Genomic DNA, 17,298 nt, shown 5'->3' with positions numbered 1-17,298 from the left:
TTCCTAGGATTGGTTCTTACATGTGACTGGCACGTCTCCTTTCTTAACTTATGTAACATGTTCTGGACGTTCTGCCAAAAGGTCTGAGGAGGGGGTCATGACCATCTCCCCCTCATATCTCTCTACCCAGCACCTACAGGAACCAATGATAGTATGAGACTAGATGTTCAAGGCGATACATTTTCCCTCCACATTTCCTACTTTTATCACTTCTATGATAATAATGGTAAAAAATGTATGCGATAAACACTTACAAACCCTTCATTCTGGGTTATACAATTCTTATTAGTATGATAATGCTATCTTTATAATAAAGGTTATACTTCTATTAACGGGAGTGAATTGATAACAAATACACACACAGCATGTTAACACAAACTAAGAACATTTCGTCAGCCAGTGATTGTCAAGCAAATAACTGTCCGTCTCACAGTAATTGTCAGGCTCCTCGACTCCTCTAACCGGGGTACCTGATCCTGCTGACTCCATTCAATCAGTGTGTAATCCTGTCAGGATGTGTATGAAGGCGAAGTCAGGTGCAGGAGAGCAGTATGATTAAATAAAGCACTTCATTAAAGTTCCAAACAAGGAGCACAACTAAACAAACACGCTCCAAAAACAGAACAATAAAGTAAAGCGCTTAACGAACATCACCTGACATGAAAACAATTACACACAAAACATGATGGGAAACAGAGGGTTAAATACAAATAGATTGATTGGGGAAATGAAAACCAGGTGTGTAGGAAGACAAGACAACTGGATATATGAAAACCAGGTGTGTAGGAAGACAAGACAACTGGATATATGAAAACCAGGTGTGTAGGAAGACAAGACAACTGGATATATGAAAACCAGGTGTGTAGGAAGACAAGACAACTGGATATATGAAAACCAGGTGTGTAGGAAGACAAGACAATTGGATATATGAAAACCAGGTGTGTAGGAAGACAAGACAACTGGATATATGAAAACCAGGTGTGTAGGAAGACAAGACAAATGGAGCGGTGATGGCTAGAAAGCCGGTGACATCGATCGCCGAACGCCGCCCGAACAAGGAGAGGAGCCGACTTCAGGGGAAGTCGTGACAGTAATTGACCATAATTAACATAAACACATTTAGTATCTCCTGGCTTCCACACATATGCCATATGGCTGTGGGCAACACTAGTTCGTTTAGCACACATATGCCAAATGGCTGTGGGCAACACTAGTTCGTTTAGCACACATATGCCAAATGGCTGTGGGCAACACTAGTTCGTTTAGCACACATATGCCAAATGGCTGTGGGCAACACTAGTTCGTTTAGCACACATATGCCAAATGGCTGTGGACAACACTAGTTCGTTTAGCACACATATGCCATATGGCTGTGGGCAACACTAGTTCGTTTAGCACACATATGCCAAATGGCTGTGGGCAACACTAGTTCGTTTAGCACACATATGCCAAATGGCTGTGGGCAACACTAGTTCGTTTAGCACACATATGCCATATGGCTGTGGGCAACACTAGTTCGTTTAGCACACATATGCCAAATGGCTGTGGGCAACACTAGTTCGTTTAGCACACATATGCCATATGGCTGTGGGAAACACTAGTTCGTTTAGCACACATATGCCATATGGCTGTGGGCAACACTAGTTCGTTTAGCACACATATGCCATATGGCTGTGGGCAACACTAGTTCGTTTAGCACACATATGCCAAATGGCTGTGGGCAACACTAGTTCGTTTAGCACACATATGCCAAATGGCTGTGGGCAACACTAGTTCGTTTAGCACACATATGCCAAATGGCTGTGGGCAACACTAGTTCGTTTAGCACACATATGCCATATGGCTGTGGGCAACACTAGTTCGTTTAGCACACATATGCCAAATGGCTGTGGGCAACACTAGTTCGTTTAGCACACATATGCCAAATGGCTGTGGGCAACACTAGTTCGTTTAGCACACATATGCCAAATGGCTGTGGGCAACACTAGTTCGTTTAGCACACATATGCCAAATGGCTGTGGGCAACACTAGTTCGTTTAGCACACATATGCCAAATGGCTGTGGGCAACACTAGTTCGTTTAGCACACATATGCCAAATGGCTGTGGGCAACACTAGTTCGTTTAGCACACATATGCCAAATGGCTGTGGGCAACACTAGTTCGTTTAGCACACATATGCCAAATGGCTGTGGGCAACACTAGTTCGTTTAGCACACATATGCCAAATGGCTGTGGGCAACACTAGTTCGTTTAGCACACATATGCCAAATGGCTGTGGGCAACACTAGTTCGTTTAGCACACATATGCCAAATGGCTGTGGGCAACACTAGTTCGTTTAGCACACATATGCCAAATGGCTGTGGGCAACACTAGTTCGTTTAGCACACATATGCCATATGGCTGTGGGCAACACTAGTTCGTTTAGCACACATATGCCAAATGGCTGTGGGCAACACTAGTTCGTTTAGCACACATATGCCAAATGGCTGTGGGCAACACTAGTTCGTTTAGCACACATATGCCATATGACTGTGGGCAACACTAGTTCGTTTAGCACACATATGCCATATGACTGTGGGCAACACTAGTTCGTTTAGCACACATATGCCATATGACTGTGGGCAACACTAGTTCGTTTAGCACACATATGCCATATGACTGTGGGCAACACTAGTTCGTTTAGCACACATATGCCATATGACTGTGGGCAACACTAGTTCGTTTAGCACACATATGCCAAATGGCTGTGGGCAACACTAGTTCGTTTAGCACACATATGCCATATGACTGTGGGCAACACTAGTTCGTTTAGCACACATATGCCATATGGCTGTGGGCAACACTAGTTCGTTTAGCACACATATGCCATATGACTGTGGGCAACACTAGTTCGTTTAGCACACATATGCCAAATGGCTGTGGGCAACACTAGTTCGTTTAGCACACATATGCCATATGACTGTGGGCAACACTAGTTCATTTAGCACACATATGCCAAATGGCTGTGGGCAACACTAGTTCGTTTAGCACACATATGCCAAATGGCTGTGGGCAACACTAGTTCGTTTAGCACACATATGCCATATGGCTGTGGGCAACACTAGTTCGTTTAGCACACATATGCCAAATGGCTGTGGGCAACACTAGTTCGTTTAGCACACATATGCCATATGGCTGTGGGCAACACTAGTTCGTTTAGCACACATATGCCAAATGGCTGTGGGCAACACTAGTTCGTTTAGCACACATATGCCAAATGGCTGTGGGCAACACTAGTTCGTTTAGCACACATATGCCATATGACTGTGGGCAACACTAGTTCGTTTAGCACACATATGCCATATGACTGTGGGCAACACTAGTTCGTTTAGCACACATATGCCATATGACTGTGGGCAACACTAGTTCGTTTAGCACACATATGCCATATGACTGTGGGCAACACTAGTTCGTTTAGCACACATATGCCATATGACTGTGGGCAACACTAGTTCGTTTAGCACACATATGCCAAATGGCTGTGGGCAACACTAGTTCGTTTAGCACACATATGCCATATGACTGTGGGCAACACTAGTTCGTTTAGCACACATATGCCATATGGCTGTGGGCAACACTAGTTCGTTTAGCACACATATGCCATATGACTGTGGGCAACACTAGTTCGTTTAGCACACATATGCCAAATGGCTGTGGGCAACACTAGTTCGTTTAGCACACATATGCCATATGACTGTGGGCAACACTAGTTCATTTAGCACACATATGCCAAATGGCTGTGGGCAACACTAGTTCGTTTAGCACACATATGCCAAATGGCTGTGGGCAACACTAGTTCGTTTAGCACACATATGCCATATGGCTGTGGGCAACACTAGTTCGTTTAGCACACATATGCCATATGGCTGTGGGCAACACTAGTTCGTTTAGCACACATATGCCATATGGCTGTGGGCAACACTAGTTCGTTTAGCACACATATGCCAAATGGCTGTGGGCAACACTAGTTCGTTTAGCACACATATGCCAAATGGCTGTGGGCAACACTAGTTCGTTTAGCACACATATGCCATATGACTGTGGGCAACACTAGTTCGTTTAGCACACATATGCCATATGGCTGTGGGCAACACTAGTTCGTTTAGCACACATATGCCAAATGGCTGTGGGCAACACTAGTTCGTTTAGCACACATATGCCAAATGGCTGTGGGCAACACTAGTTCGTTTAGCACACATATGCCAAATGGCTGTGGGCAACACTAGTTCGTTTAGCACACATATGCCAAATGGCTGTGGACAACACTAGTTCGTTTAGCACACATATGCCAAATGGCTGTGGGCAACACTAGTTCGTTTAGCACACATATGCCAAATGGCTGTGGGCAACACTAGTTCGTTTAGCACACATATGCCAAATGGCTGTGGGCAACACTAGTTCGTTTAGCACACATATGCCATATGGCTGTGGGCAACACTAGTTCGTTTAGCACACATATGCCAAATGGCTGTGGGCAACACTAGTTCGTTTAGCACACATATGCCATATGGCTGTGGGCAACACTAGTTCGTTTAGCACACATATGCCATATGGCTGTGGGCAACACTAGTTCGTTTAGCACACATATGCCATATGGCTGTGGGCAACACTAGTTCGTTTAGCACACATATGCCAAATGGCTGTGGGCAACACTAGTTCGTTTAGCACACATATGCCAAATGGCTGTGGGCAACACTAGTTCGTTTAGCACACATATGCCAAATGGCTGTGGGCAACACTAGTTCGTTTAGCACACATATGCCATATGGCTGTGGGCAACACTAGTTCGTTTAGCACACATATGCCAAATGGCTGTGGGCAACACTAGTTCGTTTAGCACACATATGCCAAATGGCTGTGGGCAACACTAGTTCGTTTAGCACACATATGCCAAATGGCTGTGGGCAACACTAGTTCGTTTAGCACACATATGCCAAATGGCTGTGGGCAACACTAGTTCGTTTAGCACACATATGCTGTGGGCAACACCGCTGTGGGCAACACTAGTTCGTTTAGCACACATATGCCAAATGGCTGTGGGCAACACTAGTTCGTTTAGCACACATATGCCAAATGGCTGTGGGCAACACTAGTTCGTTTAGCACACATATGCCAAATGGCTGTGGGCAACACTAGTTCGTTTAGCACACATATGCCAAATGGCTGTGGGCAACACTAGTTCGTTTAGCACACATATGCCATATGACTGTGGGCAACACTAGTTCGTTTAGCACACATATGCCATATGGCTGTGGGCAACACTAGTTCGTTTAGCACACATATGCCATATGACTGTGGGTAACACTAGTTCGTTTAGCACACATATGCCATATGGCTGTGGGCAACACTAGTTCGTTTAGCACACATATGCCAAATGGCTGTGGGCAACACTAGTTCGTTTAGCACACATATGCCAAATGGCTGTGGGCAACACTAGTTCGTTTAGCACACATATGCCATATGGCTGTGGGCAACACTAGTTCGTTTAGCACACATATGCCATATGACTGTGGGCAACACTAGTTCGTTTAGCACACATATGCCATATGGCTGTGGGCAACACTAGTTCGTTTAGCACACATATGCCATATGGCTGTGGGCAACACTAGTTCGTTTAGCACACATATGCCATATGGCTGTGGGCAACACTAGTTCGTTTAGCACACATATGCCATATGGCTGTGGGCAACACTAGTTCGTTTAGCACACATATGCCAAATGGCTGTGGGCAACACTAGTTCGTTTAGCACACATATGCCATATGGCTGTGGGCAACACTAGTTCGTTTAGCACACATATGCCAAATGGCTGTGGGCAACACTAGTTCGTTTAGCACACATATGCCATATGGCTGTGGGCAACACTAGTTCGTTTAGCACACATATGCCATATGGCTGTGGGCAACACTAGTTCGTTTAGCACACATATGCCATATGGCTGTGGGCAACACTAGTTCGTTTAGCACACATATGCCATATGGCTGTGGGCAACACTAGTTCGTTTAGCACACATATGCCATATGGCTGTGGGCAACACTAGTTCGTTTAGCACACATATGCCATATGGCTGTGGGCAACACTAGTTCGTTTAGCACACATATGCCATATGGCTGTGGGCAACACTAGTTCGTTTAGCACACATATGCCATATGGCTGTGGGCAACACTAGTTCGTTTAGCACACATATGCCATATGGCTGTGGGCAACACTAGTTCGTTTAGCACACATATGCCATATGGCTGTGGGCAACACTAGTTCGTTTAGCACACAAGATTTGCTTAGAATTCCTTGGCATTATTTGATATTATTTTATAGTATGAAGAATTCAACTGAACAAAGCTGAATAAAAAGGATCTTTTCTCCAAAAGATTTGAGGGAGTGTGCAGCTGCTGCCACTCTGAGTGGTTAACAAAGGAACAGGTCCTCCTATAAGCTTCATGTAGAATTATTAATGTTATTAATGTAACTTTAGTTGTTCTACAAATGTTGGGCTATATGTAAGGCTGCATGATGAGACTCTAATGATTTGAAAAAAGTTGCATGAAAGGCATGAGCTCTGCTTAGTTTTTTTTGCACAGGCTGTGTACACACTACATCAGTCTCTCATTCACAATTTGACAAGCACTTGTTCATGCCTCACATTTCCCAGCGGCATCCCCTTTGTGTGGCCATAATGCACCCTAAAACAATCCATGCCTTTTACCGCCAGTGCTCTTGGCCCAGAGTGCTGCATTGTGTCCTTCAAATCAAATGTATTTATAAAGCGCTTCGTACATCAGCTGATTTTTTTTATAAAAAAAAATATATATATTTCACCTTTAATTAAACAGGTAGGCTAGTTGAGAACAAGTTCTCATTTGCAACTGCGACCTGACCAAGATAAAGCATAGCAGTGTGAACAGACAACACAGAGTTACACATGGAGTAAACAATTAACAAGTCAATAACACAGTAGAAAAAAAAGAGTCTATATACATTGTGTGCAAAAGGCATGAGGAGGTAGGCGAATAATAAACATTTTGCAGATTAGCACTGGAGTGATAAATGATCAGATGGTCATGTACAGGTAGAGATATTGGTGTGCAAAAGAGCAGAAAAGTAAATAAATAAAAACAGTATGGGGATGAGGTAGGTAAAAATGGGTGGGCTATTTACCGATAGACTATGTACAGCTGCAGCGATCGGTTAGCTGCTCAGATAGCAGATGTTTGAAGTTGGTGATTGATATAAAAGTCTCCAACTTTTTGCAATTCGTTCCAGTCACAGGCAGCAGAGAACTGGAACGAAAGGCGGCCAAATGAGGTGTTGGCTTTAGGGATGATCAGTGAGATACACCTGCTGGAGCGCGTGCTACGGATGGGTGTTGCCATCGTGACCAGTGAACTGAGGTAAGGCGGAGCTTTACCTAGCATGGACTTGTAGATGACCTGGAGCCAGTGGGTCTGGCGACGAATATGTAGCGAGGGCCAGCCGACTAGAGCATACAGGTCGCAGTGGTGGGTGGTATAAGGTGCTTTAGTGACAAAACGGATGGCACTGTGATAAACTGCATCCAGTTTGCTGAGTAGAGTGTTGGAAGCAATTTTGTAGATGACATCGCCGAAGTCGAGGATCGGCAGGATAGTTTTACTGGGGTAAGTTTGGCGGCGTGAGTGAAGGAGGCTTTGTTGCGGAATAGAAAGCCGACTCTAGATTTGATTTTCGATTGGAGATGTTTGATATGAGTCTGGAAGGAGAGTTTACAGTCTAGCCAGACACCTAGGTACTTATAGATGTCCACATATTCAAGGTCGGAACCATCCAGGGTGGTGATGCTAGTCAGGCGTGCGGGTGCAGGCAGTGAACAGTTGAAAAGCATGCATTTGGTTTTACTAGCATTTAAGAGCATTTACTAGCATTTACTAGCATTTTGGAGGCCACGGAAGGAGTGTTGTATGGCATTGAAGCTCGTTTGGAGGTTAGTTAGCACAGTGTCCAAGGACGGGCCGGAAGTATATAGAATGGTGTCGTCTGCGTAGAGGTGGATCAGGGAATCGCCCGCAGCAAGAGCAACATCATTGATATATACAGAGAAAAGAGTCGGCCCGAGAATTGAACCCTGTGGCACCCCCATAGAGACTGCCAGAGGACCGGACAGCATGCCCTCCGATTTGACACACTGAACTCTGTCTGCAAAGTAGTTGGTAAACCAGGCACGGCAGTCATCAGAAAAACCGAGGCTACTGAGGCTGCCGATAAGAATATGGTGATTGACGAAAGTCGAAAGCCTTGACAAGGTCGATGAAAACGGCTGCACAGTACTGTCTTTTATCGATGGAGGTTATGATATCGTTTAGGACCTTGAGCGTGGCTGAGGTGCACCCGTGACCGGCTCGGAAACCAGATTGCACAGCGGAGAAGGTACGGTGGGATTCGAGATGGTCAGTGACATGTTTGTTGACTTGGCTTTCGAAGACCTTAGATAGGCAGGGCAGGATGGATATAGGTCTGTAACAGTTTGGGTCCAGGGTGTCTCCCCCTTTGAAGAGGGGGATGACTGCGGCAGCTTTCCAAACCTTGGGGATCTCAGGCGATATGAAAGAGAGGTTGAACAGGCTGGTAATAGGGGTTGCGACAATGGCGGCGGATCGTTTTAGAAATAGAGGGTCCAGATTGTCTAGCCCAGATGATTTGTACGGGTCCAGGTTTTGCAGCTCTTTCAGAACATCTGCTATCTGGATTTGGGTAAAGGAGAACCTGGAGAGGTTTGGGCGAGTAGCTGCGGGGGGGGGCGGAGCTATTGGCCGAGGTTGGAGTAGCCAGGCGGAAGGCATGGCCAGCTGTTGAGAAATGCTTGTTGAAGTTTTTGATTATCATGGATTTATCGGTGGTGACCGTGTTACCTAGCCTCAGTGCAGTGGGAAGCTGGGAGGAGGTGCTCTTGTTCTCCATGGACTTCACAGTGTCCCAGAACTTTTGGGAGTTGGAGCTACAGGATGCAAACTTCTGCCTGAAGAAGCTGGCCTTAGCTTTCCTTACTAACCATGTGTATGTGACAAATAACATTTGATTTGATTTGCTTATGTATGTAGTTAGGCTCTACACCCCTTGTAAAGCGGATTAATGTGCTTTGTTTTAAAAGTTATTTGGCCACTTCCGTTGCAATATAAACCTTATCAAAACATATAGTCCTATGGGCTATGCTACATGAGGTGTGCAACTATGATTTGAAAAACTCTGGGGGGGAGGCTTACTGCACACAAGCTGGGCATCATTCACAAGTGATCGGCTAACTTTGTAACCCATCAGTTGTCTTTACATATACTAAATGATATTTAATGAAATTTGTTTTGATTTAGGATGGACCATTATCATGCACCTGTTTAAGTGCACCTATGCACTTAAATAGCAAATGGAGGGTGCTTTTTCTGTGGTTCATTTTAGCCAGGTAGGCTATACTCCTGTTGTAAAGACAAGCAATGTGCTTAATATTAGGAAAGTTGTGTTGTAAATACAGTAGGCCTGGCCTATAGAAAGCTGGTAGGATTCTCCTCTTTTGTAATAGAGGCCATCACTCTGTTTTCTCACGCAATTGCATAGCCTATAGAAATGTTGCGCAACATGAGCTCATGGGCTCTTATGAAGTGTTTGATTATATTTTCAAATATATTTGCATTGATGTCAGAGTGATTAGAGGGAAATAGAGTGCTGAGTACCGGGCAGTTAGCAATTTTGGTAGGCTACTCGCGCACTAGCGACTCCTGGCGCAGTGCGCACTGACCAGGTCGGCTAGGTGCACTGTGTTTCCTCCGACACATTGGTGCAGCTGGCTTCCGAGTTGGATGCGCGCTGTGTTAAGAAGCAGTGCAGATTGTTTGGGTTGTGTTTCAGAGGATGCATGACTCTCGACCTTCGTCTCTCCCGGGCCCGTATGGGAGTTGTAGCGATGAGACAAGACAGTAACTACTAACAATTGGATACCACGAAATTGAGGAGAAAAGAAGGGGGTAAAAATAAATAATCTCTTATTCAATTATTCATACATACCCATGTCCCACGGTGTCCCTTACAGCCTGTTTGAGTTCAGTGAGTACTGGTGCCCTATCTATTTGTCCTCAGGAAGCTTATCTCTAACCCAAACACCAGATGGCAAACTCTAATATAATGTGCCAAGATTGAGCTCCCTCTGTTTGTCATGTGACCTTGTATAGAAACCTCAGCATCTTCAAAATACTCAAATACTGCATTCCTATTAGGAAGAACTTCTCAATCACTACTGCTAATACACACGGATCACTCTCAAACAATGTTCTGCTTTTACCCCTATTGTAAGGTTTAAAAACAAAACAAACATGACAACTTTCTCCATATTGGAAAGCATTGTTTTAATTTGAGTCCACCCTAACAATGTTATATTTATTACAAATATCTGTTGGATATTTACTTTCTGCATCACATTTATTAAATGTCTAATATTTTAAGATGACATGTAATGCGGTGAATTTATAAAATACATTCTTCAATTCAGAATGGAAGGGATCACCTTTCTGGGATCAAGGTGTATTAAAACTGGGCTGTCACTGTCTATCAGCCCCCTGTAGATGGTGTGCTCTGTCCATAATAAGTCTCTACCTAGCAAGTTAAAATCTAGTAAGCCATTATACATTCATACATTGTTACTTTATCAAATCTAGTAACCCATTGTACTATTCATTTCTTTTAATACTTTTTCACCACTTAGGTACGTCTACGTGTGGGTGTGCAAGTTGTATATTATTATTATTATTTTCCCATTGTTACTTTATCAGAGCTCTAGTAACCCATTATACACAAATTCCTCCTTTACACTAGTGTTCTGTTCATACAGGGGTTTAAATATTTACACTAGTGTTCTGTTCATACAGGGGTTTAAATATTTACACTAGTGTTCTGTTCATACAGGGGTTTAAATATTTACACTAGTGTTCTGTTCATACAGGGGTTTAAATATTTACACTAGTGTTCTGCTCATACAGGGGTTTAAATATTTACACTAGTGTTCTATTCATACAGGGGTTTAAATATGTACACTAGTGTTCTATTCATACAAGGGTTTAAATATTTACACTAGTGTTCTGTTCATACAGGGGTTTAAATATTTACACTAGTGTTCTGTTCATACAGGGGTTTAAATATTTACACTAGTGTTCTGTTCATACAGGGGTTTAAATATTTACACTAGTGTTCTGTTCATACAGGGGTTTAAATATTTACACTAGTGTTCTATTCATACAGGGGTTTAAATATTTACACTAGTGTTCTGTTCATACAGGGGTTTAAATATTTACACTAGTGTTCTGTTCATACAGGGGTTTAAATATTTACACTAGTGTTCTGTTCATACAGGGGTTTAAATATTTACACTAGTGTTCTGTTCATACAGGGGTTTAAATATTTACACTAGTGTTCTGTTCATACAGGGGTTTAAATATTTACACTAGTGTTCTATTTTACAGCATATTCGGGAATAGTACTTTCTCCTTTCATATCTCACATTCAGAATCCCTATATAATATTATAAATCAACATTAATGCTGACAGACAATTGTCAGTGGTGCTTAGGCATTCACATCCACACCAGTCCATGTGCATCTTCAACAATTCCTAAATACCTACAATAACATCTTGTGCTATTATCAGACCCCGTAGACTTTTCTATTGTTACATCCTATGCACCATATGTATCTTCAACATTTCTTACCGCTACTTCCTATACATATAAAACACCCCGTGCTCAATAATACCTTGTGCTAGTAGTCCCAGACTACGATGATCGGTGGTGGACTGAACCGATAGATAACCTTATAGATCAAAAAGCTCAGCTCACACAGAACTGGTTGGGGTATTTATTCAGACACGCACCTCTTTCACACCGGAGCCAGTCCCCTGACAGCTCTCATTCACTCAGTACTTAATAGTAATATCTATTATTATCTACATTTCAATCCTCTTCGATCCACTCTCTGTGCATCTTCAACGATTTTCTTGTCGATTTTCTTAGAGCCAAACTACAAGAATGGAAACCTACATATGGATGTTTTATTGATTTTCAAAAGGCCTTATTTTGGGCAAATACAGATTCTCGCTTTCCAACATAAATGCAGGGGTGGAAGGTTATGATGAAGTTACATCTCTATATACAACTCTAGTCTCCTGTGGACAGGTTAATCAACAGAAGACTGGATGGTCTCCTGTATACAGCTCCAGTCTCCTGTGGACGGTGTCCTGTGGACAGGTTAATCAACAGAAGACTGGATGGTCTCCTATATACAGCTCCAGTCTCCTGTGGACAGTCTCCTGTGGACAGTCTCCTGTGGACAGGTTAATGAACAGAGGATTGGATGGTCTCCTATATACAGCTCCAGTCTCCTGTGGACAGGTTAATGAACAGAAGACCGGATGGTCTCCTATATACAGCTCCAGTCTCCTGTGGACAGGTTAATGAACAGAAGACTGGATGGTTTCCTATATACAGCTCCAGTCTCCTGTGGACAGTCTCCTGTGGACAGGTTAATGAACTGGATGGTTTCCCACTCAGTTTGGAGTCGAACAAGGCCACATTCTTTCCCTAACTATTTTTGCCCCTTTTGTAAATGACTTGTCCCAGCAAATCAAGCATGCTAACCTAGAAGATAAATTAGATGACATCACTTTAGGGATAATATTTAACACAGATTATATTGTCCTCCTTGCAGAGAGTGAGTTTGATTTGCAATGTTGAACATGGTCATTCTGTGGTGTACAAAATGGAGATGGATGATAATCCCAGATCAACCCAGATAATCCTAGATAAACCCTGAAAGGTACATTAAGAAGTATTCAGTACTTCTCTTTTGGAGCCACTCCCCTAAACTACACCAGATCATATAAATACCTTAGTTTCCTGTCTAATGAATATGACCTTTGAAGTCTTTCAGATTCTGCAGGTAGAGCGTTGGTCTGTTGGTAGTAAACTGAACATCTGTGAAGACCATGGCTATTGTACATAATCACAGTTCTATCATTTATGTGTGTGTCCTATACTGAACTATGCCAATGGAAGCTGGGTTTGTAAAGAATCTAAAACGGCAAACTCTATTCAGAATATGGCATACCATGTTTTTTGGGAGTGCATATGTTTGCCCCAAGCCTTACTATTCAAGGAGACATGGAATGGAGCCCTGTGAAATAAGACAGAGGAGGGAAATGATTAGGTTATGGAACTGTCTTATCAATATGTCAGAAGACAGAATAACAACAACACATTCAACTGGGATTAAACACACAGCTACCCCTGGACAAAGGAACACACATTCAACTGGGATTAAACACACAGCTACCCCTGGACAAAGGAACACACATTCAATTGGGATTAAACACACAGCTACCCCTGGACAAAGGAACACACATTCAACTGGGTTTAAACACACAGCTACCCCTGGACAAAGGAACACACATTCAACTGGGATTAAACACACAGCTACCCCTGGACAAAGGAACACACATTCAACTGGGTTTAAACACACAGCTACCCCTGGACAAAGGAACACACATTCAACTGGGATTAAACACACAGCTACCCCTGGACAAAGGAACACACATTCAACTGGGATTAAACACACAGCTACCCCTGGACAAAGGAACACACATTCAACTGGGATTAAACACACAGCTACCCCTGGACAAAGGAACACACATTAAACTGGGATTAAACACACAGCTACCCCTGGACAAAGGAACACACATTCAACTGGGATTAAACACACAGCTACCCCTGGACAAAGGAACACACATTCAACTGGGATTAAACACACAGCTACCCCTGGACAAAGGAACACACATTCAACTGGGATTAAACACACAGCTACCCCTGGACAAAGGAACACACATTCAACTGGGATTAAACACACAGCTACCCCTGGACAAAGGAACACAATGCCATATTTTAAAGAAGCTGATCTACAACACATATTTAGAAACAAGTTACGATGCAATGCCAATATGAGCTCAAACAAGTTAACCCTAAAATACAACCGACAAAACTGGCCAACTGACATATGGCTAAAACCAAAACTCTAAACCTTCAACCAGACCAAAAACAGCTACAATCCAGAACCTTGTCACCTCTCACCTATGAAGAAACTAAAGGTCCTTGTGTGGCCAGTTGAGAAACAGGATACTGCGCCTGGTAAGGTAAGTAGGTAGGTTCAATGCCATAGATGAAGAAGAGGGGCTATGTACTATCTGGGATTTAGGGGAGGTCCAGAATTAACTGTATATGATGATTTGAGAGCTGTACTGTATGATAAAATGTTGCAAAGAAAACTACATGAACTAAAGTTGAATGTCTCTTTAGGGAGTATTTGTGGTTGCAGACGGTCTCCATACTTGGAGGATGAGACCGGATGAGTTGTTTGGTTTTCTCAGTTATCTGTCACTGACGTATGAACATTTATTTTTTTATCCAAAAATGTTTTTCATTGGCCAACACACCATATCCCATAATGTCAAAGTGGAATTATGTTTATTTTTACAAATGAAAAATTAAACGCTGAACTGTCTTGAGTCAATAACTATTCAACCCTTTTGTTATGGTAAGCCTAAATAAGTTCAGTAGTAAAAATATGCTCAACAAGTCACATAATAAGTTGCATGGACTCACTCTGTGTGCAATAATAGTGTTTAACATGGTATTTGAATGACTACCTCATCTCTGTACCCCCCCACATACACTTATCTGTAAGGTCCCTCAGTTGAGCAGTGAATTTCATACACAGATTCAACAACAAAGACCAGGGATGTTTTCCAACTCCTCGCAAAGAAGGGCACCTATTGGTAGATGGGTAAAGAAGGGCACCTATTGGTAGATGGGTAAAGAAGGGCACCTATTGGTAGATGGGTAAAGAAGGGCACCTATTGGTAGATGGGTAAAGAAGGGCACCTATTGGTAGATGGGTAAAGAAGGGCACCTATTGGTAGATGGGTAAAGAAGGGCACCTATTGGTAGATGGGTAAAGAAGGGCACCTATTGGTAGATGGGTAAAACAACAAGAAAAGCAGACACTGAGTATCCCTTTGAGCATGGTGCAGTTATTAGTTACACTTTGGATGGTGTATCAATACACCCAGTCACTACAAAAATACAGGTGTCCTTCCTAACTCAGTTGCTGTTGAGGAAGGAAACCGCTCAGGGATTTCACCATGAGGCCAATGGTGACTTTAAAACAGTTACAGAGTTTAATGGGGGTGGCAGGGTAGCCTAGTGGTTAGAGCGTTGGACTAGTAACCGAAAGGTTGCAAGTTCATATCCCCGAGCTGCCCCTGAACAGGCAGTTAACCCACTGTTCCCAGGCCGTCATTGAAAATAAGAATTTGTTCTTAACTGACTTGCCTAGTAAAATAAAAAAATAAATGGCTGTGATAGAGAACTGAGGATGGATCAACAACACAGGACACATATCCCAGGACACACTTCAGACAGGACACATATCCCAGGACATACTTCAGACAGGACACATATCCCAGGACACACTTCAGACAGGACACATATCCCAGGACACATACCCCAGGACACACTTCAGACCGGACACATACCCCAGAACATACCTCAGACAGGACACATATCCCAGGACACACTTCAGACAGGACACATATCCCAGGACATACTTCAGACAGGACACATATCCCAGAACATACTTCAGACAGGCTATGGTTATTGTCAGTAACCTTATTTATGTTCCTTTACCTCCGCCTTCTAGTGAGTTTATACAAACTGTTGTCTTCTACCATTCTACCAATAATTTGGTTGTTATTCCATTGATTACCTCCAGCCAGATGACCCAGTGACCCAATGAACCTCATGAACCTTTCAAATGTTAGTCACAAATAAAACAGGTTTTTTTTACTCCTTTTTCTCTCCAATTCCGTCCAATTGGTAGTAACAGTTTTGTCTCATCGCTACAACTCCCGTACGAACTCGGGAGAGGCAAAGGCCGATAGCCGTGCGTCCTCCAAAACACAACCCAACCAAGCCGCACTGCTTCTTAACACATTGCCCATTTAACGAGGAAGCCAGCCGCGCCAATATGTCGGAGGAAACATCGCACACCTGGCGACCGTGTCAGCGTTCACTGCGCCCGGCCCGTCACAGGAATCGCTAGTGCGCGATAGGACAAAGGACATCCCTGTGACAGAGCCTGGACTCGAACCCAGAATCTCTAGTGGCACAGCTAGACCACTGTGCCACTCGGGTGATTCTAAACGTGTATTGACTCAGGGGGTTGAATACTTACCTAATCATACTGTATATTAGAGTTTTGAGTTTTTGCAAATATTCAAATTTTTTACTTTGACAGAGTACTTTGTGTAGATCGTTGATAAAAACATTATTCCCACTTTGTAACACAACAAAAAGTGGAATACATCAAAGGGTGTGAATACTTTCTGAAGTACATGATGTAACTGAAGCCTGTCCTCTGTCCCAGGAATAACCCTAACCTCTGACCCCTAACTGACCTCTGTCCCAGTAGGCGTGACCCCCAGCTGATCTGCTGCCATAGAGAGTTCCAGAACACTCCAGAGGAGGACGACGAAACCTCTACCCCCTGCCCTGATCTTCCCCCTGACCTCCACTCTGACCTCCGCCCCGACCTCCACCCCGACCTCCAACATGACGAACCCAGCTCCATGGCTGGCTCTGCCCTCAGCAGTCGGAGGGCGGGGCCCAGCTACACGCCGTATCAGCCTCCTGTAGGCCTCCCAGTCGGGTACAGCCAGCCTACCCCGTTCCCCAGCCAGGCTGATGGCTCCTGGCTTCACCCCAGCTACACCAGTGCCTGGTCTGGTCCTGGACCTGCTTACCCCAGCAGCCTGCCCTCCTGCCTCACCCCTCCGAACTACCCCAGCTACCCAGGGGAGAGCTGCCAGTCCCGGGGAAGGTCCCTGTCCCTCACCCCCCTGCCGGGCCGTGACAGCCCTAGTATGACCAGCCTGGAGCAGCCCCACTCCCTTCACTCCATCCCCCTCTCAGCGGGCTTCTACCACCACTCTCTGACTCCATACACCTGCTGTGCCCAGTGCCCTGTGGAGGGCTTCAACATGGGCCCCTACCACAGCCCCCGACCCATCGCTGGTTACCGCCTACCCTCCAGGCCCATGTGTGAGTAACGCTAGCTAACAAACTTTTGTACATCGCACTGTTCCGTACGATTGACCTTATTTTAGTGTCCAAAAAAGGTAATAGTTCCAGGTCAACTGTAATA

At 43.9% G+C, this 17,298-nt stretch overlaps 1 protein-coding gene across 7 annotated transcripts in view; it reads left to right on the top strand.

Moving 5' to 3' along the window:
• LOC109880614 (adapter protein CIKS) overlaps nucleotides 1-17,298 on the top strand; it is a 98,095-nt gene that overhangs the window by 21,989 nt on the left and 58,808 nt on the right. For 3 of the 7 annotated variants that reach the window (XM_031838123.1, XM_031838124.1, XM_031838128.1), the window contains exon 3: nucleotides 16,564-17,195. The exons of 1 other annotated variant lie outside the window; for it this stretch is intronic. In XM_031838123.1, coding sequence (XP_031693983.1) covers nucleotides 16,564-17,195 — 632 coding nt within the window. Of the gene's footprint in view, nucleotides 1-7,383; nucleotides 7,429-16,563; nucleotides 17,196-17,298 lie in introns of those variants that run through there. 3 more of the 7 variants (XM_031838126.1, XM_031838125.1, XM_031838127.1) reach the window with 2 other exon arrangements.

Source organism: Oncorhynchus kisutch, linkage group LG13 (genome assembly GCF_002021735.2).
Source record: "Oncorhynchus kisutch isolate 150728-3 linkage group LG13, Okis_V2, whole genome shotgun sequence".
Taxonomy (NCBI): Eukaryota; Metazoa; Chordata; class Actinopteri; order Salmoniformes; family Salmonidae; genus Oncorhynchus; species Oncorhynchus kisutch.
The sequence above is the reverse complement of the archived record's forward strand: the minus strand, read 5'-3'. Positions and strand labels throughout refer to the sequence as shown.